This window comes from Odocoileus virginianus, chromosome 1 (genome assembly GCF_023699985.2).
Source record: "Odocoileus virginianus isolate 20LAN1187 ecotype Illinois chromosome 1, Ovbor_1.2, whole genome shotgun sequence".
NCBI lineage: Eukaryota > Metazoa > Chordata > Mammalia > Artiodactyla > Cervidae > Odocoileus > Odocoileus virginianus.
The window spans coordinates 50,147,759-50,170,567 of NC_069674.1; the positions used below are offsets into that span (position 1 = coordinate 50,147,759).

General features: G+C 40.7%; 1 protein-coding gene across 2 annotated transcripts in view; it reads left to right on the forward strand.

Annotated features, from left to right (window-relative positions):
* Nucleotides 1–22,809, forward strand: part of PLEKHA8 (pleckstrin homology domain containing A8) — a 60,752-nt gene that overhangs the window by 12,027 nt on the left and 25,916 nt on the right. For both annotated transcript variants that reach the window (XM_020892476.2, XM_020892477.2), the window contains exons 2-6: nt 11,842–11,958; nt 13,056–13,211; nt 14,785–14,909; nt 20,222–20,380; nt 21,432–21,472. In XM_020892476.2, coding sequence (XP_020748135.1) covers nt 11,842–11,958; nt 13,056–13,211; nt 14,785–14,909; nt 20,222–20,380; nt 21,432–21,472 — 598 coding nt within the window. The remainder of the gene's footprint in view (nt 1–11,841; nt 11,959–13,055; nt 13,212–14,784; nt 14,910–20,221; nt 20,381–21,431; nt 21,473–22,809) is intronic.

Here is a 22,809-nt window from a genome sequence, read left to right on the forward strand (position 1 = left end):
GCATTTATTGTTTGTAGACTTTTTGATGATGGCCATTCTGACTGGTGTGAGGTGATATCTCATTGTAGTTTAGATTTGTATTTCTCTAATAATGAGCGATGTTGAGCATCTTTTCATGTGTTTGTTAGCCATCTGTATGTCTTCTTTGGAGAAATGTCTATTTAAGTCTTTTCCCCACTTTTTGACTGGGTTGTTTGTTTTTCTGGCATTGAGTTGTGTGAGCTGCTTCTATATTTTGGAAATTAATCCTTTTTCAGCTGTTTTATTTGCTATTGTTTTCTCCCATTCTGGGGATTGTCTTTTCACCTTGCTTATAGTTTCCTTTCCTGTGAAAAAGCTTTTAGTGTCATGAGGTCCCACTTGTTTACTATTGTTTTTATTTCCATTACTCTGCGAGGTGGATCATAGAGGATCTTGCTTTGATTTATGTCAACGAGTGTTCTGCCTATGTTTTCCTCTAAGAGTTTTATAGTTTCTGGTCTTACATTTAGGTCTTTACTCCATTTTGAGTTTATCTTTGTGTATGGTATTAGGAGGTGTTCTAATTTCATTCTTTTACATGTAGCTGTCCTGTTTTCCCAGCATGATTTATTGAAGAGGCTGTCTTTGCCCCATTGTATATTCTTGCCTCCTTTGTAAAATAAGGTACCCGCAGGTGCATGGGTTTATTTTCGGGCTTTCTCTCCCGTTCCATTGGTCTATGTTTCTGTTTTGTGCCAGGACCATACTGTCCTGATGACTGTAGCTTTGTAGTATAGTCTGAAGTCAAGAAGGCTGACTCCTCCAGCTCCATTCTTCTTTCTCAAGACTGCTTTGGCTATTCAGGGTCTTTTGTGTTTCCATATGAATTGGGAAATTTTTTGTTTTAGTTCTGTGAAAAATATCATTTGATAGGGATCACATTGAATGTATAGATTACATTTGGTACTATAGTCATTTTCACAATATTGATTCTTCCTACCCAGGAACATGGGATATCTCTTCATCTGTTTATGTCGTCTTTGATTTCTTTCATTAGTGTCTTATAACTTTCTGTGTACAGTTCTTTGGTCTCCTTAAGTAAGTTTATTCCTAGATATTTCTTTTTGTTGCAGTGGTGAATGGGAATGATTCCTTAATTTCTCTTTCTGATTTTTTGTTGTTGGTATGTAGGAATGCAAGTGATTTCTGTGTATTGATTTTGTATCCTGCAGCTTTGCTAAATTCACTGAGTAGCTCTAGTAATTTTCTGATACTATCTTTAGAGTTTTCTATGTACAGTATCATGTCATCTGCAAACAGTGAAAGCTTTACTTCTTCTTTTCCAATCTGGATTCCTTTTATTTCTTTTTCTTCTCTGCTGTAGCTTGAACTTCCAGAACTATGTTGAATAACAGTGGTGAAAGTGGACACCCTTGTTTTGTTCCTGATCTTTTGGTTCTGATCTTTTGTTCCTGGGGGAATGCTTTCAGTTTTTCACCATTGAGAATAATGTTTGCTGTAGCCTTATCATATATGTCCTTTACTATGTTGAGGTAGGTTCCTTCTATGCCCATTTTTTGAAGAGTTTTAATCATAAATGGGTGTTGAATTTTGTAAAAGGTTTTTTCTGCACCTATTGAGATTATTATATGGTTTTTATCTTTCAATTTGTTAATATGGTATATCACATTGATTTTGCATATATTGAAGAATCCTTGCATTCCTGGAATACACTCAACTTGATCATGATGTATGTGTTTTTTGTGTGTTGTTGAATTATGTTTGCTAAAATTTTGTTGAGGATTTTTGCATCTATATTCATCAGTGATGCTGGCCTGTAGTTTTCATTTTTTGTGTTGTCTTTGTCTGGTTTTGATATCAGGGTGATGGTGGACTCATAGAATGAGTTTGGAAGTGTTCCTTCCTCTGCAGTTTTTTGAAAGAGTTTTAGAAGGATAGGCATTAGCTCTTCTCTAAATGTTTGATAGAATTCTCCTGTGAAGCCATCTGGTCCTGAGCTTTTGTTTTGGGGGAGATGTTTGATCACAGCTTCAATTTCAGTGCTTGTAATTGGGTTGTTCATGATTTCTGTTTCTTCCTGGTTCATTCTTGGAAGATTGAACTTTTCTAAGAATCTGTCCATTTCTTCCAGGTTATCCATTTTATTGCCATATAGTTGTTCATAATAGTGTCTTAAAATTATTTGAATTTCTGCATTGTGTGTTGTAATCTCTCCTTTTTCATTTCTAATTTTGTTGATTTGATTCTTCTCTCTTTTTTTCTTGATGAGTCTGGCTAAAGGCCTGTCAGTTTTGTTTATCTTCTCAAAGAACCAGCTTTTAGTTTTTTTAATCTTTACTATTGTTTCTTTCATTTCTTTTTCATTTATTTCTGCTCAGATCTTTGTGACTTATTTCCTTCTACTGATTTTGGGGGTTTTTTGTTCTTCTTTTTCCAATTGTTTTAGGTGTAAAGTTAGGTTGTCTATTCAATGTTTTTCTTGTTTCTTGAGATAGGATTGTATTGCTATAAACTTCCCTCTTAGAACTGCTTTTGCTGCATCCCATAGGTTTTTAGTTGTCGTGTTTTCATTGTCATTTGTTTCTAGAAATTTTTTTATTTCCCTTTTGATTTCTTCAGTGTTGTTAAATATCCATGTGCTTGTGTTTCTTACAGTTTTTTTCTTGTAATTGATATCTATTCTCATAGCATTGTGGTCAGAGAAGATGCTTAATACAATTTCAATTTTCTTAAATTTCCTGAGGTTTGATTTGTGACCCAAAATGTGGTCTATCCTGGAGAATGTTCCATGTGCACTTGAGAAGAAGGTGTACTCTTTTGCATTTGGATGGAATGTCCTGAAGATATCAATGAGATCCATCTCATCTTATGTATCTTTTAAGACTTGTGTTTCCTTATTAATTTTCTGATTTGATGATCTGTCCATTGGTGTGAGTGGGGTGTTAGTCTCCTACTATTATTGTGTTACTGTCAATTTCTCCTTTTATGTCTGTTAGTGTTTGTCTTATGTGTTGAGGTTCATTCAATATTGGGTGCTCCTATATTGGGTGCATAGATATTTACAATTGTTATGTCTTCCTCTTGGATTGATCCCCTGATCATTATATAGTGTCCTTCCCTATCTCTTGTAATCTTCTTTATTTTAAGGTCTATTTTGTTTGATATGAGGATTGCTACTCCAGCTTTCTTTTGCTTCCCATTTGCATGGAGTATATTTTTCCATCCTCTCACTTTTAGTCTATATGTGTCTTGAGGTCTGACGTGGGTTTCTTGTCGACAGCATATATATGGGTCTTATTTTTGTGTCCATTCAGCTAGTCTGTGTCTTTTGGTTGGAACATTTAATCCATTTACATTTAAAGTAACTCAATGGACATGGATTTGGGTGGACTCTGGGAGTTGGTTATGGACAGGGAGGCCTGGCTCGCTGCGGTTCATGGGGTTGCAAAGAGTCGGACATGACTGAGCAACTGAACTAAACTGAACTTTTAAAGTAACTATTGATATATATGTTCCTATTGCCATTTTCTTAATTGTTTCGGGTTGATTTTATAGATCTTTTTTCTTGTATTTCTTGGCTATATAAGTCCCTTTAACATTTGTTGTAAAACTGGTTTGGTGGTACATAATGCTGTTAACTTTTGCTTGTCTGAAAAACTTTATTTCCCATCAATTTTGAATGAGATCCTCGCTGGGTACTGTAATCTTGTTTTTTTTTTTTTTACTGTAATCTTGGATTTTTTCCCTTTCAATACTTTAAATATATCCTGCTATTCCCTTCTAGCCTGCAGAGTTTCTGCTGAAAGATCGGCTGTTAAGCATATGGTGTTTCCCTTGTATGTTACTTGTTGCTTCTCCCTTGCTGCTTTTAATATTCTTTCTTTGTGTTTAGTCTTTGTTAGTTCGATTAACATGTGTCTTGGTGTGTTTCTTCTTCAGTTTATTTTGTTTGGGACTCTTTGTGCCTCTTGGACTTGATTGACTATTTCCTTTTCCATGTTGGGGAAATTTTCAGCTATTATCTCTTCAAAAATTTTCTCATACCCTTTCTTTTTCTCTCCTTCTTCTGGCACCCCTATAATTCTAATGTTGGTGCGTTTAATATTGTCCCAGAGGTCTCTGAGACTATCCTCAGTTCTTTTCATTCTTTTTACTTTATTCTGCTCTTCTGAAGTTATTTCCACATTTTAGCTTCCAGCTCACTGATTTGTTCTTCTGCTTCAGATATTCTGCTATTGATTCCTTCTAGAATATTTTTAATTTCAATAATTGTGTTGTTTGTCTCTGTATGTTTATTCTTTAATTCTTCTAGGTCTTTTTGTTAATTGATTCTTGCATTTTCTCCATTTTGTTTCCAAGGTTTTTGATCATCTTTACTATCATCATTCTGAATTCTTTTTCAGGTAATTTGCCTATTTCCTCTTTATTTATTTGGACTTCTGTGTTTCTAGTTTGTTTCTTCATTGGTGTAGCATTTCTCTGCCTTTTCATTATTTTTTTTTTAATTAATTGTGTTTGAGGTCTCCTTTTCCCAGACTTCAAGGTTGGATTCTTTCTTCCTTTTGGTTTCTGCCCTCCTAAGGGTGGTTCAGTGGTTTGTGTAAGCTTCGTACAGGGTGAGATTTGTGCTGAGTTTTTGTTTGTTTTTCCTCTGATGGGCAAGGCTGAGTGAGGTGGTAATCCTGTCTGCTGATGCTGGGTTTGTATTTTGGTTTTGTTTGTTGTTTAGATGAGGTGTCCTGCACAGGGTGCTACTGGTGGTTGGGTGATGCAGGGTCTTGTATTCAAGGGGTTTCCTCTGTGTGAGTTCTCACTATTTGATGCTCCCGAGGGTTACTTCTCTGGTCGTCTTGGTCTTGGAGTCAGTGCTCCCACTCCAAAGGCTCAGGGCTTGGTCTCTTGTCAAGAATGAAGATTCCACAAGTGGTTTGTTATGGCATTAAGGGAGATTAAAAAAAATATCCAAAAATGCAAAACCAAAGATGAACCCCAGACAAATGGCAGTTACAAAATCAGGTAAATAATAAATAAAATAATGGAATGTACACATATACATATACACCCATGAGCAAAGTGAAAACAGTCCAACAAAAATAAAGTACAGTAGATTGACCTGGCAAACACAGTAAATAACAAAACTAACTAAAGCACAGACTGGAAAACAAAACTAAAGCAAGGTGCCAAGTGGGGAATGAAGCAATGAAAATAAAACTAACAAATATGTTTAGAGGAAAGGAAATAAAGAATAGATATGTGAAGTTAAATAGAGGTAGACGAAGACGGTTTATATCCATTAAAGATTAACTGCGAGAGGAAAAGAGCAGTAGGGAAGGCAAACAAAGGAGTAAATGTAGAAAAAGTATAATAGGTTTTTCCAGAAAAATTAAAATTGTAAAAAGGAGGAAAAAAATGGAAGAAGAAAGAAAAAAGGGGGAAAAAAGGAAAACTCCACAGAACTGCAAAAGCCCAATGTAGAGGCAGAGGCATATAGCAACAATAAAAAGTGTGACTGAATATACACATATACATATACACCTATAAGCAAAATCAAAACAGTCCAACGAAAGTAAAGTAGAATAGATTGACCTGGCGAACAAAGGAAATAAAAATTATATCTACCAGAACAAAACTAGCTAAAGCACAAACTGGAAAACAAAACTAGAGCAAGGTGCCAGTTGGAGAATAAAGCATTGAAAATAAATCTAACAAATATGTGGAGATGAAAGGAAAGAAACGAACAATAGATATACAAGTTAAATATGGGTGGATAAAGAAGATTTATATACATTAAAGATTAACTGTGAGGGGAAAAGAACAGTAGGAAAAGCAAGCAAAGGAATAAATGTCTAAAAAATAATAATAGGTGTAAAAAATTAAAATTAAAGTGAAAAAGGACAACTCCACAGAACTGCAAAAGCCCATTGTAGAAGCAGAGGTTTATAACAGCAGTAAAAAATGTGACTGAGAAAAAACTCAAAAGCTTAATTAGATTTCATAGTGCCAATAAAATCGACAACTACAACAGAGGCGGGGGGGGGGGACAAAAGAAAAACAAATCCAAAAGAATCTACAGAGCAAGTCAAAACATAAGAAGAATAAATGTTTTTCTTAAGTCACTGCTGTCAGAGTCCTTTCCCTCGCTGGGAGTCACCGTCCACCTCATCTCCCTAGGATGCCCTCCAACACTGTGCTGATCTCTGAACCTGCAGTGGGGGCAGCTCAGATTTCTAATCTGGTCCTACTCCTATGTGTTCTTGCGTCCAACATCCACAGCTATCAGAACTAGCGCGTTTGCTTTTGTGGGAGCTCGTAATGATCTTTTATATATTCCATAGACACAGAGTCTGCCTAGTTGATCATGTGAATTTAATCTGCAGCTTATACAGCTTGTGGGAAAGTTTTGGGTCTTCCTTAGCCATACTGCCCCTGGGTTTCAATCGTGATTTTATTTCCACCTCTGCATGTGGGTCATCCACTGGGGTTTGCTCCTGAGGCTGCCCTGAAGGACTTGGGTTTGGCCCTGTGAGGGCCAGGTGTGGAGGTGGTGCAGCTGCTTGGGTCACAGGGGTTCTGGCAGACCAGGTTCTCAGGGGAGTTGCAGCTAGGGCAGCAGGAAATATAGTGCTCTAGAAGGGTATGGCAACCAGTTTTGGCCAATATGCTCCAGTAGTCTTGCTTGGAGAATCCCCCGCCCTGACAGAGAAGCCTGGCAGGCCACAGTCTACAGGGTCGCAAAGAGCTGGACACGACCACAGCGACCCTTCGTGCATAGACTGAAGACTTTTTGCCTGTGGCAGCTCTGCCCCAGTGAGAGTCAAGCGCGAAGGTAGCACAGCTGCTTGGCCTGCAGGGACCCTGGCGGCCAAGTGTGCAGGGATGCAGCCTGCCTCCGCCGCAGGAGTTTTGGCCCCATCAGAGTCTTTCTTCGAGCCTCTTGTAGCTGGCCATAAAAAGGCGTCTCTGGCCAGTCCTTCTCCATAGCTCCTCCCATTCAGGCTCTTAGCGGACTCCCTCGCCTGGGCTCCTTCTCTATTGTTCAGGCACATAGAGGGCCCGCCTGGCTGGGGTCCTGCTTTGTAGATTGGCGCGTCAGGCACTTAAAGGGGCGTCCAGGGTGGTGCTCTGCACATAGAGGGCCCGCCTGGCTGGGGTCCTACTCTGTAGATTGGCGCGTCAGGCACTTAAAGGGGCTCCCAGGGTGGTGGTCTGCACATAGAGGGCCCTCCTGGCTGGGGTCCTACTCTGTAGATTGGCGCGTCAGGCACTTAAAGGGGCGCCCAGGGTGGTGCTCTGCTCTGTAGTTCAGTGCGTCGGGCGTTTGCTGGGCCAGCCTCTCTATTGTTCAGCTGCCGATGCTGGCCTGTGGGGAGAGAGAGGCTATGGTGATGGCTCTACCCGCTTTGCCTGACTCAGCAATATTGCCTTGCTTCCATGGCTGCCAGGCTTTCCTCCACCGGCATTTCCCACCACGATCTCCTCCCTCACACCCCCTCGGTCTCTCCGCAGTCAACAGCAGCCCTTGCCCTGGCGTCGCTTCACAGTCCCCAAACTCCAGCTCCCAGCCGCTGCACCCTCCAGAGGGCCCTCCTCCCTATCCGCGGTATGTGTGGCTGCAGCAACTGTCTGATTCTCATTCCATTTAGGCCGCCACAGATCAACAGTTTCACTCTCAGCGCTAAACGTTTCTCCTCTGACTCAGACAGTTGCCCCTTGCGGGGATCGGACCCCTGCTTCAGTTCGCCCACCCCCCGAGGACAGGTTCAGTCCTACTAACAGTCCTGTTTTTCTCCCTCGTCCCTTCATCCTACCAAGTTCTGCGTGGTTCTAGATATTCTTTTCCGCTGGTCAGGTACTCCTGTCTGCTCTCAACTGGTGTTCTGCATGCACTTCTGTGTCTGAAGGTGTATTCCTGATGTATCTGTGGAGAGAGATGTACTTCACGTCCACCTACTCCTCCGCCGTATTGTTCTTCCTAAGTTGTTTTTTTTAATATAAGTATAGTTGATTTACAAGGTGTTAGTTTCTAGTATACAGCAAAGTGATTCAGTTATATATATAATATTTATATACTTTTTCATATTATTTTCCATTATAGGTTGTTAGGAGACATTGCAAACAGTTCTCCATATGACACAGTAGGACCTTGTTGTTTATCTGTTTTCTTATAATAGTTTGTATCGGCTAATCCCAGGCTCCTAATTTATCCCTCCCCTCCCTCTCTCCCCTTTGGTACCAAAAGTTTGTTTTCTATGTCTGTGAGTCTGTTTCTGTTTTGTAAGTAAGTTCATTCATTTCATATTTTAGATTTCACATGTAAGTGATATTGTATGATGTTTGTCTTTCTCTGTCTGATTTACTTCACTTGGTATGATAATCTCTAGGTCCAACCATGTAGCTGCAGATGGCATTATTTCATCCTTTTTTATGTCTGAGTAGTATACCACTGTGTATACGTACCACATCTTCTTTATCCATTCATCTGTCGATGGACATTTAGGTTGCTTCCATGTCTTGGCTGTTGTAAGTAGTGCTACTGTGAACATAGGGCTGCATGTATCGTTTTGAATTAGAGTTTTTTCCAGATACATGTCCAGGAGTGGTTTTACTGGATCATGTAGTAACTCTTATTATTTTTAATTTTTTAAGGAACCTCCATACTGTTTTCCATAGTGACTGTACCAATTTACATGCCAACCAACCCAGTGTAACAAGAGTTCCTTTTTCTCCACACCCTCTCCTGTCTACAGTTTATTATTTGTAGACTTTTTATTGATGGCCGTTAAAGACAGGAGTGAAAAAGCTGGCTTAAAACTCAACATTCAGAAAACTAAGATCATGGCATCTGGTCCCATGACAGACTATTTTCTTGGGCTCCAAAATTACTGCAGATGGTGACTGCAGCCATGAAATTAAAAGATGCTTGCTCCTTGGAAGAAAAGCTGTGACCAACCTAGACAGCATATTAAAAAGCAGAGACATTACTTTGCCGACAAAGGTCCATCTAGTCAAAGCTATGGTTTCTCCAAGTAGTCATGTATGAATGTGAAGAGTTGGACTATAAAGAAAGCTGAGTGCCGAAGAATTGATGCTTTTGAACTGTGCTGTTGGAGAAGGCTCTTGAGAGTCCCTTGGGCTGCTTAGAGATCCAACCAGTCCATCCTGAAGGAAATCATTCCTGAGTATTCGTTGGAAAGACTGATGCTGAAACTGAAACTCCAGTACTTTGACCACCTGATGCGAAGAACTGACTCACTGGAAAAGATCCTGATTCTGGGAAAGATTGAAGGCAGGAGGAGAAGGGGATGACAGAGGATGAGATGGTTGGATGGCATCACTGACTTGATAGACATGAGTTTGAGCAAGCTCCAGGAGTTGATGATGGCAGGGAAGCCTGGCATGCTGCAGTCCATGGGGTCGCAAAGAGTCAGACACTACTGAGTGTCTGAACTGATTCTGACCAGTGTGAGGTGGTACCTCATTATTGTTTTGATTTGCATTTCTCTGATAATTAGTGATGTTGAGCATCTTTTCATGTGCCTGTTGGCCATCTATATGTCTTCTGTGCAGAAATGCCTATTTAGGTCTTATGCCCATTTTTTGATTGGGTTGTTTGGTTTTTGTTGTTGAGTTGTATGAGCTATTTGTATATTTTGGAAATTAAACCTTGTTAATCATATCATATGCCAATACTTCAGTTTATCTTAAAATTGATGGTATCTGATGGTTAATTTTTTGTGTCAACTCACCTGGGCCATGGAGTGCCCAGACATTTGACTAATCATTCTGGTTGTGTCTCAGGGTATTTCTGGATGGGATTAACATTTGAATTGGTAAACATAGTAAGGTAGATTGCTTTTCTTAACATGAATGGGTCCCATCCAAAGACCTAAATAGAACAAAAAGGGATAAGGGGTAATAACTCCTCCTGCTTGACTGTTGAGCTGGAACTTTGGTCTTTTCCTGTTTTTTCACTCTCACTGAAACATTGACTCTTCTTGGGTCTCAAGCCTCCTGACTTTGGACTGGAATTACAAGTTGGCTCTCCTGATTCTCTAGCTTGCTGACCGCAGATGTTGGAATTTCTTAGGCTCTGTAATGCGTGAGCAAATTCCTTATAATAAATTATGTGTAGATATGCCTACATATTATTGGTTCTCTTTTCCTGGAGAATGAAGACTAATGTAGGTGAGGTCTGAAATTTGATAAAATATGATAATTGAGGGTACGTTGATTTCCCTCTACTTGAGAGTCATGGTGGGTTTGGAGAATGTTTCACACCGAACATAATCATGGAAGTTGAGTTGTAAGTGAGAAAATGCTACTGTTCTATACCAGGATAGCTTTCTGGCAATGGGGAGTCAGGGTTTGGGAGTTATTACGCCGGGAGAGACAGTGTTAGAAAGACAGTTTTCTTCCCAGCTGTGTTGTATACTTCGTTTGTGACTTTAGGTAGGTCAGTTAATCTGCCTGGGATTGGTTTCCTTTTCTGTGAAAGAGCTGGTTGAACTAGGTGATTTCAAAATCTTTTTCATTTCTCAGAGTCTTAGCAGTTGATTCTTCTGTTTCAGTATGGGGAGATGCGTAAGGTGTAGATAATGACTTGCAGAGGGCTACAATATCACCAGTAGTATCCAGCTCCTGGAGTGCTGATTGTATACTCAACAAGTCATAATCTCATGACCAGGTTGATTTCTTGAATTGTAATGTTTGTGTCAAGAACAGTAGCTTTCAGGTTTGTTTGCATAGAATTGAAACCAGGGCCAGGAAGCATCACCTTCTGAAACAAGATTTACAAGTTCATCCCAAGAGGTTTTCCATCCAGTAATTGACTTGCGTGGGTGTTGAGTTAAGGCCTTGGGACTCCTGACGTCCAGTAAAGGGTTTAGGTGCTTCCCTGTCAGTGGTTCCCTGACATTTACTATTTTGACATCAATAGGTGACTTACGTATTTACTTGGTATGAATCTGTTCCCAAGAGCCCATCAGGTATGTACCTGAGCAGCCCTTGGGGCCCTGCCCAAGGTCCCTACCAAACTTCTGACTATCTCAGCCATAGAAGAATCCAGTGAGAGAAATGTATCCTTAAAGAGCTGTGGCATTTCAGAGAGAGAAAAAAAAATCTGACAAAGGAGACTGACAAGGCTTATGCAAGAGATAGTCAGGGATGACAGTTTTAGGAAAAAGATCTAATTTGAGCGAAAACTCTGAAGCAGGAATACAGCAAGTAAGTTTGGTGTGACTAGAATATAGGTTGTGTAAGAGGACTAGATAAGATGTGAGTTTCCACTGAATACGATTTGTCCTGTGAAATTCTCTGAAGTAAAAATAGTTAAGCCCGTGAATGTTTTAAGATTATTCCATTTCAGTGCATCAATACCAAATAGTAAATTAAAGTTATCTTTTCCTGGAAATCATATGACCTTAGGCAGACCTATTAGGCAGCACTTTGTGTAATGTTGAAAGGTCAGTATAATCTTTTGTCTCATTTTGAGGTTCAGAATAATTTTTCTTAACTAGAGGGGAAGAGAGCAAGTGTGTTAACAATAATGTTTGGAAAATAATAATCTTTAATCTTAGAAAAATTAAAAACCAAAGATTACTAGTACTGTATTAGAGAGAAAAAGGAATAAAAATCATCAGTAATCCCATTACTTAGAGAATCATCACTATATTTATTGCTCCTCCTTCCAGACTCCTATGCAAAAATGAAATCAAATATACATCTTTTCTAGCTTTTTTCCCTTAGAATTTTCCCCCAGAAGGTAAGTTCCTTGGAGCTGGAATCCAGCATCCTTTGTTAGGTCCTATTCTGTGTCCTGGGAAGCAGTAATTGAGACCATGCTCTTGCTTCTGTTTGCAGGTTGGCAGCCTCGGTGGTTCCTTCTCTGTGGGGGGATATTATCTTACTATGATTCTCCTGAAGATGCCTGGAAAGGTTGCAAAGGGAGCATCCAGATGGCAGTCTGTGAAATTCAAGGTGAGAAGCCAAGAAATTTGCAGGATTTATTTTTCTTTCTGTTTCTCCCCCAAGATTAAAAAAAAAGCACTGGTTTCTTAGGCCTTTCTGTGCTGCTTCCAAAGTATAGACAAAGATATATTATGTTATGTACCACGCCCCCCCCTCCCCGAAAAAAACCTTGAGAGTAAGACCTAAAACTGCAGGCAGTTTTTACAAGAAGGTTGGTTAAGAGGTAGTGAAAATAAATGAGAGCAGTGTGTTTATTAATCACACATCTAGTACCATTTCACAGTCTCCTGCTCACCTGGCACTTGAGGCAATTTTCTAACCTTGTGTTTTTATTGCAACATCAAACACTTCTATGTTTAAATCAGGACTCGTACCTACCTCCTTACCACCCTCACCATACTCAAAACTAAACAAGCAAACACCTAACGGACCTACAAACAGCCTTTACTTCCTGGTTTTAGGAATCTTAGGATGTGCTGGGAGGGTGTGGCTCAGAAACCAATTAGAATGGAATTAGGGGCCCAGGATTTGGAGGGTGAAGGGGAGTGTGGCTTGCTTGTTTCTTCTCCTAAAGGCTTTAAGGGAATTGTCACATTTTTTACATAATGAGTGAAGGAAGGTAGAAAAGGGAAAGTGCTGTGTTCTTGATTGCTTTCCAGTTGTCACGTTTTTAATATGACATGTAAAAGGAAGGTAGAAGAGTAAAAATACTATTTAATTGCTTTCCAGTACCCCAAGGAGATGAAGAGCACATCCTTACTTGTTTGCATCAAGCCATTTTGGCTGCAGACCAGCATGCTTTACACACATGCCAAAAGAGAGATTTTTCCTCTCTCCTCTTCTAAAAGATCCTGAGGAGATTTAAGTGCTTCTTTTTTAGGCCAAAGTCTTGGTGAGACCTTGGAGCCAGTTGAAGAGTTTTCCTTCTTCATCAGCAGAGACCTCTAGGAAGAGATAAATAAACCAGAAGTTGTGAGGGCTGGCATCCTTTTTTGGAAGAAGTCCTCAGTGACTGGCCCCCAGTAAAGGTCAGGAGTTTGGGTAGAGTGGATGCTACCCAGACAGGGCTCTTCTGGGTTTCTGACCTCCCTCTGCCTTGCTCCCAGTTCATTCTGTAGATAACACACGCATGGATCTCATCATCCCTGGGGAACAATATTTCTACCTGAAGGCCAGAAGTGTGGCGGAGAGACAGCGGTGGCTGGTAGCCTTGGGGTCAGCCAAGGCTTGCCTGACAGACAGTAGGACCCAGAAGGAAAAAGGCAAGTATTGATTGTCCTCTGGCCTGGGAACCCTGGGAATTACCTGGTGGCATCTCCGGGTTCCCATATTTGTTATCTTGCTTCTGACCACCTAGCCACAGCTAGCTTTTTATGTCATGTAGGTGCTGTACATCTCAGTGGAACTTAAACAATCTATACCTGACTCTTCTCTCCTAGCATGTCATAGTAGAAAGAGGGTAGGTTTTGGAGCCAGACACAACTGGGTTCAAATCATGGCTTTGTAGGGTACTGGCTTTGTGACCTTGGCATAAGACCTCTCTCATCTTCAGTTTCCTTATGTTTTAGAAAGAGGTAATTACCTACCTTACAAGAATTACCATGAGGATCAGTGATGATATAAAACTGCCTAGTACTTTGTCTGGCACAAAGGTCACTTTTGGTAAAGGGTGACTGAGCCAGAGAAGCCTTGGATCTGAGTGTTTGTTACAGTAGCACCCCACTTTCCCCTCCTTTTTCCTGGAGTGGATGGCTGCTTAATTGTCAGGTTCCTGCTGCTTAATGCTCATTAACTCAACATCATTAGGTCTCCTGAGAACTGTGACATAACTTTCTATCTGTCCTGGGTCACAAGTGCCAGAGCTTACTGCCTGAGCTCTGCCTTCCCTGCATCCCCGAATGTACACCTGGAAAGATCGGTAGGAGAGAGAGGGGCCTCTGGGAAAAATGTTTCAGGGACCTTTCTCGTGACACCTAATGGCAGATGTACTTCACTTTTGAGGTAGACACAGTAAGATGGCCTCTTGGTTGGTTTTTAATGCTAAAATACTGGAGTAGGTAGCCTGTCCCTTCTCTAGCAGATCTTCCAGACCCAGGAATCAAACTGGGGTCTCCTGCATTGCAGGCCGATTCTTTACCAGCTGAGCTACAAGGGAAGCCCTTTAAATGCTAAGTCAAAAGCAAATTCTTGACTCTGTGAGCTCTGACTCACATCAGGTAGAATGTGCCGGCTTTTTCACAGAGAACAAAACAGAGGCAGTAATGACTGTAGCCGAGTCCTTGGTGCCAGGGTGGATGGAGTGCCGAACTAATGGAGACGCAGCAGGTGTGCAGAGGGTGCCATTTGCCTTTCCAGGCAGCATGCTGAACCAGTCCTCTGATTCATGAGCTATCTTATTAGTGGTCATTGCATGTTACGGACCACTACTTCCCAGTTTTGAGCACCATGTTAGCAGGTAGGTAGATAGCTGTGACCCCATTTTACCGATAGAAAAACTGTGGCAGAACTGAGATCAAAACTGTGAACCTTTGACTCTGTTCCCAGTTCTGACACAAGTGAATCAGAGGTATATGTCTCCTTCCTGAACTGGTGATTAGTAAATATGTTGGGTCAAGAAATTACTTCAGAAGATTACTTCAGATAGATTACTTCAGAAGGCTAGGAATCTCCTTTTTCTGTTTTTCTTGTTCCCATAACTTCAGTTATATAGTATCTGTAGCCCATAATATAAACATCTGACTTTAAAACATAGATTATATTTTATCTGTATGGTATACTAACTAGTATATCAGTTACTTATTCTGATAATTACATTTTCATCATTTTGTTATTTAGAATTTGCTGAAAACACTGAAAACTTGAAAACCAAAATGTCAGAACTAAGACTCTACTGTGATCTTCTTGTTCAGCAAGTAGATAAAACGAAAGAAGTGACCACAACCGGCGTGTCCAGTTCTGAGGTAAAATACCATTCGTCTTTGAAAAGTAGCACCAGATGTTGCTTACCCGTGATGCATATTCTTACATAATCCATACCTTAGAATATAATGGTTTTCACAGAAAAAAAAGTGATAGACTTAAAGAGAAGAAATGTATGCATCTCAGCATATGGAAGCATATAGTTTTCCTTCCTGGGAAGAATGCAGGATTAATTGATAACATTTGGAACTTTTAACTTTAGTAGTAGTGTACTAGAATACGTGTCTTCTCAGTTTGCATAGCTTTTAAAAAATACAGCCTTAACTGTCTAACAGCGCAGTTTCTGTACTAGTGATGTGGCTCCTAAGACGACAGCATCTTGTGTGTCAGTTATGCGTATCTGTCACCTCTGTTGAGACTGTAACAGCATTTATTTCACCGTGGTAGATGTTCTCCTTTAGCATAGACTAGCGCTTCCAGAGATAGAGACACAGCTTTATTTCTCTCCATCATCAGCAAGGATTGAAATCTTTATCACTTATTAATGAAATTGCTGTTTTCTCATTCTAAAACATATATTAAAAGATCTAACTGGTGTTAATCTATGTATTGAATGGTTCACATTAACCATAGAGAGGTCTCTGCTCTGCTTTCAAAGAAGTTATCTGAGAAACGGTGCCTACAAAAATGAAGAATCTGCAGATTTTCATTACTTAGGTAATATAGCACTATGCTACTAATAGTATATGTGCTCTAAGTTTTTCTAATAAAAGTGTTTTAGCTCACTTTCATTCACTCTTTGGGGTGTAGGGATCTTTCTTACTAATTCAGCGTGTTGTATACAAGACATTATGCTGAGGGAGGGCAGTGGGAGGCCCACCAAAACATTTCAGTCGTGCTTTTGGGATGTTAGAACCTAGAGCAGTGGTTCTCCAGCCAGAGCAGTTTGCGCCTCAGGAAACACTGGGCCATGGCTGAGACAGTTTCGGTTGTCACTACTGAGGGAGTGCTGTTGGCATCTAAGGGAGAGAGGTCAGATGGCCAGATGCTGCTTAATATCTGGAAGGGACAGGAGAGCCACTCCCCCTCCCATCTCTTCCTCCAATAATTAGCCAGCCCCAAATGCCAGTGGAGCCAAGGAAGAGAAGCCCTGGTCGAGAGGGAAAGAAGAAAGTGAATGCAGCAACTTTTAATTCAGAAGTGTTTATAGTAAGTGTTTAATTCAAAAGTGTTTGTATTAGTAGTAAGTGTTTATAGTAAGTGCCTCAGATACTTGCTAATGAAACTGTGGCTGTGGTGTTGTGATATATTGTTGTTGTTCAGCTGCTAAGTCATATCTGACTCTTTGTGATCCCATGGACTGCAGCATGCCAGGCTCCTCAGTCCTTCAGCATCTCCGGGAGTTTGCTCAGATTCATGTCCATTGAGTTGGTGACGCTATCTCACCATCTCATCCTCTGCCACTTCCTTTTCCTTTTACCTTTAATCTTTCCCATCATCAGGGTCTTTTCCAGTGAGTCAGCTATTTTACATCAGGTGGCCAAAGTATTGGAGCTTCAGCTTCAGCATCAGCCCTTCCAATGAATATTTAGAGTTGATTTCCTTTGAGATTAACTGGTTTGATATCCTCCCTGCAGTCCGAGGGGCTCTTAAGAGTCTTATCTGGCACCACAATTTGAAGGCATCAATTCTGATGCCTTCAGCTTTCTTTAAGGTCCAACTTTCACATCTGTACATGACTACTGAAAAAACCATAGCTTTAACTATATGGACCTTTGTTGGCAAAGTGATATCCCTGCTTTGTAATACACTGTCTAGGTTTGTCATAGCTTTCCTTCCAAAGAGCAAGTGTCTTTGAATTTCATGGCTGCAGTCACCATGCACAGTGATTTTGGAGCCCAAAAAAGACAATTTGTCACTACTTCCACTTTTCCCCTTCTATTTGTCATGAGGAGATAGGGCTGGATGCCACAATGTTCATTTTTGAATGCTGAGTTTTAAGCCACCTTTTTCACTCTTCTCTTTCACCCTCATCAAGAGGCTCTCTGGTTCCTCTTCACTTTCTACTGTTAGAGTGGTATCATCTGCATATCTGAGGTTGTTGATATTTGTCCTGGGAGTCTTGATTCCAGCTTGGATTAATCCAGTCTGGCATTTCACATGATGTACTCTGTTTAGAAGTTAAATAAGCAGAGTGACAATATGCAGTCTTGTCTTAATCCTTTCCCAATATGGAACCAGTTCTAACTGTTGCTTCTTGACCTGTATACAGGTTTCTCAGGAGACAGGTAAGGTGGTTTGGTATTCCCATCTCTTTAAAAATTTTCCAGTTTGTTGTACACAGTCAAAGGCTTTAGTGTAGTGAAGCAGAAGTAGATGTTTTTCTGGAATTCCCTTGCTTTTCTCTTATGATCCATTGATTGTTAGCAATTTGATCTCTGGTTCCTCTGCCTTTTCTGAACCCAGCTTGTACATCTGGAAGTGCTCGGTTCTTGTACTGCTGAAGCCTAGCTTGAAGGATTTTGAATATAACCTTACTAGCGTGTGAAATGGGTACAACTGTATGGTAGTTTGAACATTCTTTGGCATTGCTTTTCTTTGGGATTGGAATGAAAACTGACTTGTCGCTCAGTTGATGAATCCACCTGCAATGCAGGAGACCTGGGTTCAGTCCCTGGGTTGGGAAGATACCCTGGAGGAGGTCATGGCAACCCACTCCAGTTTTCTTGCCTGGAGAATCCCCATGAACAGCAGAGCCTGGCGAGCTACAGTCCATGGGGTCGCAAAGAGTTAGACATGACTGAGCAATTCAGCACAGCACAGCACATAGCCACTGCTGAGTTTTCCAAATCTGCTGGCATATTGAGTGCAGCACTTTCACAGCGTCATCTTCTAGGATTTGAAATAGCTCAGCTGGAATTCCATCACCTCCACTAGCTTTGTTCATAGTAATGCGTCTGAAGGCCCACTTGACTCCACACTTCAGGATGTCTGGCTCTAGGTGAGTGACCGCACCTTCGTGGTTATCCAGGTTATTAAGATCTTTTTTGTACAGTTCATCTGTGTATTCTTGCCGCCTCTTCTTAATCTCTTCTGCTTCTGTTAGGTCCTTACTGTTTCTGTCCTTTATTGTGTCCATCCTTGCATGAAATCTTCCCTTGATGTCTCAAATTTTCTTGAAGACATATTTGTCTTTCCTGGGTCTCCTGCATTGGCAGGTGGATTCTTTGCCACTGAGTCAACTGCTGCTAAGTCTGCGAAGTCACTTCAGTCGTGTCTGACTCTGTGCGACCCCATCCCTGGGATTCTCCAGGCAAGAACACTGGAGTGGGTTGCCATTTCCTTCTCCAGTGCCTAAAAGTGAAAAGTGAAAGTGAAGTCTCTCAGTCGTATGACTCTTCACAACCCCATGGACTGCAGCCTACCAGGCTCCTCCATCCATGGGATTTTCCAGGCAAGAGTACTGGAGTGGGGTGCCATTGCCTTATTGTGGTTTATAATAAGAAATGTATGTTTGGTCTTTGGTTTTTGGCACAGAGTTCCTAAGGTAACCATTGGAATTTCCTGTCCTGCAAGTGGTCAAGATGTCTTTTGTTATGTTAATAAGGCAACTATTGAAAAGTGCTTAAAGATGGAGGTTCTGGTTGACAGTAGACCCTACCAAGTAGGGTTGGAACTTTCTTTCCTATCCCCTCACCTCCTTGGAGGGGAGAGGGACTGAAGATTGACCCTCAGTCACCCTTGACCAATGATTTAATCAGTTGTGCCCATTTAATGAAACTTCAAAGCATGGGATTTATAAAACTCTTGAGTTGGTAAATAGTGTTGACTGGGGAGAGGGGCACACTCAAGGGAGCATGGAAGCTCCAAGCCTGTTCCCACATGCCTTGTCTTGTGCATCTCTTCCATCTTGCTGTTCCTGAGTTATACCCTTGTGTAATAAACCAGTGATCTAGTAAGTAAAATGTTTTTCTTAGTTCTGTGAGCTGCTCTGGTAAAGTAGTTAAACAGAGGGAGGGGGTTGTTGGAATCTTCAGTCTATAGTAGGTTAGTCAGTAGCACAAGTGACACCCTGAACTTGCCATTGATGTCTGAAGTGGGGGTAGGAGGCAATCTTGTAGGACTGAGCATGTAATCTGTGAGACCTGACACTATTTCCAGGTATATTGTGTAGACCTGTAGGACACCTGGCCGGTGTCCAGGAATTTCTTGGTGGTGTGGAAGAAAATCACACATTCTAATTGGTATCTGAATCACAGTGGTTCATAACCATTAACATCTCACTTGTTAGAAATAATAAATTAAAGAAAATATAGGGGCCATGGTTAAAGAACAAAATTCAACTGAGTAAAATTTAAAGATCCTACTGGCTTTATTCAGCAGTTCATGAATTGAGCAGCATCCAGTCCATCCAGCAGATAGAAAGGAGCTATGAAGAGCTGTACCAGGCTAGAGATTTCTGTGGACCAAAGTGAGCAGGAACAAGGAAGTTATTAGTGGATATTTCCTGAATGGTTAAAGCAAGGTTACTTTTCTTATATGGAGCAAAGGGAAGTCTTGGAGCCAGGACAGTAACTTGTGCTGAGCAGGCAAGCACTGATTGGTTGACCTAGGCCTGCCTTTTCTGGGAGACCCAGCATAGAAATGTGGCTACATTTCTGGTTTGCTGATGTGAGGCTTAGCATGAGTGACTCCATCTTGGGCCAAATCTGATAGCTTTAACACCACTAAGATGGTTACCATACTCTCTAATCTGGGGGTGGCCTGTTTTCTGAACAACTTACTAGTATCAATATCCAGTATCACACTGAGAAAGTGAAATGACTTGGAGAAAAAAATGATTTGATGCTCAAAAGAATTCCAGTTGCAAAAACCTTTTAAACTCATCTGTATTGAAAGCCAAAAAGCCCATTCTGAAAGCAAACAATGTGGTATTTGGTTTCTAATGCTTCTGTTCTGGAAGCTCATTTTTTACTCAGAAAACGTTTCTCCATTGATCCCACTGGTCATCAATCCATGTGACTCTGTTTGGTGTCTGCCACCCCTTATAGACTAGAAACTCCATGAGGGCTCAGTGCCTGACATATTGCTATCATATAGAAGTTGCCTTCAGCTGGAGTGGTGGGTGAGCATGAAGGGCAGGCTTGAGGGTAAGGCTTGTGTATGGATAATAGATAAATTATACTTGTTTAGTCTTTTTCTTTTATAACTGGTACACATATTTGTCCAGCAAAATAGATGGGATTATTATTGTTGTTGTTTTGTGGTGGATAAAACCTCTAAGACTATTCCACAATTGGGCTCTTTCCTTTTTGGCAAAGTAAAGGCGTCTTCCACTCTGGTTGTTTCATAGGAGGGAATTGATGTGGGAACTCTGCTGAAATCAACCTGTAACACTTTTCTCAAGACTTTGGAAGAATGCATGCAGATTGCAAACGCAGCCTTCACTTCTGAGCTGCTCTACCGCACACCTCCAGGGTCACCTCAGCTGGCTATGCTCAAGTCCAACAAGGTAACAGACCAGCTCAACTTGGCTGCAGCAGGGCATAACGGAAAGTTAAGAACGTGTTAGACTGAGCTGCTATATAAGGAGGGCAACTGATGAGTTCCCTTTGGCACCTGTCGTGGACTTTCCTTTATGTGCACTTTTATATCTGCCCTCAGGCCCTCATATCCACTCAGGTACTGTTGGCAGTTTTACCACCTAGACATGTCTCTCTCTGATGTAGCTGGCCTCTTTTCTCCAGCCTCCTTGTCCAGTGAGTCTTGTTGAGATTGGTGGTGACCTTGTAACTAACTGCCTTCTGGCTTCTCTTCCAGGCAGCCTACAGTATTTCTATTCATGTAGTGTAAATCGGACCACCTAAAACTTTTGGTGATTCCCTTGTTGCCTACAGGTTAAAGTCAAAATGTCTTAGTTGCTTCCCACATCACTAACCTTTTTTTTTTTTTTTTTGTCATAACCAGGTTTAAACCTGTTAACTGCTTATAGCTCCCCCACTTTGGGCCGTTTCTCAGTACCAAGAATGCCCTTCTCACATGTCTTTCCCTGGTTAACTTTTACTCATTCCTCAAAATTTAATCTCTTTCCTTGAATCCCTTAGTTGGGCTAAGAGTTCCTCCTCTACACGTACCCCTGTTTTAGCCTCAGTCTGTAGGTAGTTTCAAGGTAATTGAAATTACCTTGAGGGCAAGAACTCTATACTGTGAACCTTTATACTTCCAGTATTTGGTGAAGTACTGTATCATAGTTTGGCATTTAATAATATTGTAATGAGTGTAATTGTAATTACAAGAAAGCCAAGCATTTGAATATAGTATTTAGGTCCTTCAAAAGACCATTTTCCTTTTTCTTGGAAATTTGGGTACCCTTATTTGAATAACTGTGAAAGACTGGTTGGGTTCAGTGACTCCTTTCTTTTGGTGGGACCTAAAGTGATTCCTCTTGAATAGGGTAGTGTGTGTTATGATCATATTTACCACTCTCATATGGGATAAAACTCTAAATATATTCTATTGGGAGTTTTAACATGTGAACTTTCTTTTCTTTGCTTCTTTTAAAGATGAAACATCCTATTGTACCGATTCATAATTCATTGGAAAGGTACAGTAACAGTTTTTGTTTTTTCTTCTTTCTAGAAATATTAAAAAAAGGATATTGGTATTCCTTTTTTTTTTTTAAGAATATTTTTATCATGTGGTGGTTTTTCTGGTGGTTTGAGATGATACCAAGGGAAACAGTATCTGATTTTGGGTATCTCTTTTGGGTGACAGTGTCTCTTTTGGGTGAGCCTAAAGCAATGCAGACTTTGACTCAACACTGACTACTAGTGAAGAAGTTTGCATTTCCCCAGGATATGGATCTCATGCATCTTGTTTAGTAACTTTTCATATCTCTGGTGCCTGAGTGTTGGAACCTCCTCTCTTGTGGAGGAGCTGAGCATTGATTTAAGTGTGCTTCCTTGGTAACTCAGACGGTAAAGCATCTGCCTACAATGCGGGAGACCTGGGTTTGATCCCTGGGTTGGAAAGATCCCCTGGAGAAGGAAATGGCAACCCACTCCAGAATTCATGCCTGGAAAATCCCATGGACTGAGGAGCCTGGTGGGCTACAGTCCATGGGGGTCGCAAAGAGCTGGACACGACTGAGCGACTTCACTTCACGTATCAGGAAAGACAGTGCTATTTTTTTTAAAAATAAAAAGATAGCTTTACAGGTTGGAAAAAGGATGTAATATCAAAATCTGAATTATTAGAAAAAAGTATATATTTACACAGTTGTGTTCCAGTTATTAAACAAGGTCTTTACTTGGTTATTATTTCATATAAGCATTTCCATATCTTGACATAGTCCGTGTATCTGTCTTTTCAAGTTATAATTTAATATTTCATCTCTTTATATACTGTTTGCTTCTTTAGTACAAAGATTGTTCCTCAGTTTGGTTAACAATTTTCTCTTGATCTAAATATTTCTACAAGGAACATTTTGTAGATTTTTTTTTCTTTTGAAGTATTTCATCAATATATACTCATATTTTTAACTACTGAGAAATATAGTGTCTTTTTACAAAACAGATGGTTTTTCTGGAATCACCACATAGCTTGGACCTTTTCCCTTTATTCTGTTTTTTCTTTCCCTTTAATTAGTATAATTCCCTTTTATTAGTATAGTACTGGCAAGAATACTGGAGTGGATAGCCATTCTCTTTTTCAGGGAGTCTTCCTAACACAGGGGTCAAACCCAGGTTTCCTGCATTACAGGCAAATTCTTTACCATCTGAGCCACCAGGGAAACCCCCTAGAGGAAAGCGTCTTTGTTCTAATTTGGCTGAGTTGGGTTATTTATAAGGTGTTCTGCTGCTGCTGCTGCTGCTGCTAATTCGCTTCAGTCATGTCTGACTCTGTGCTACCTCATAGACGGTAGCCCACCAGGCTCCCCCG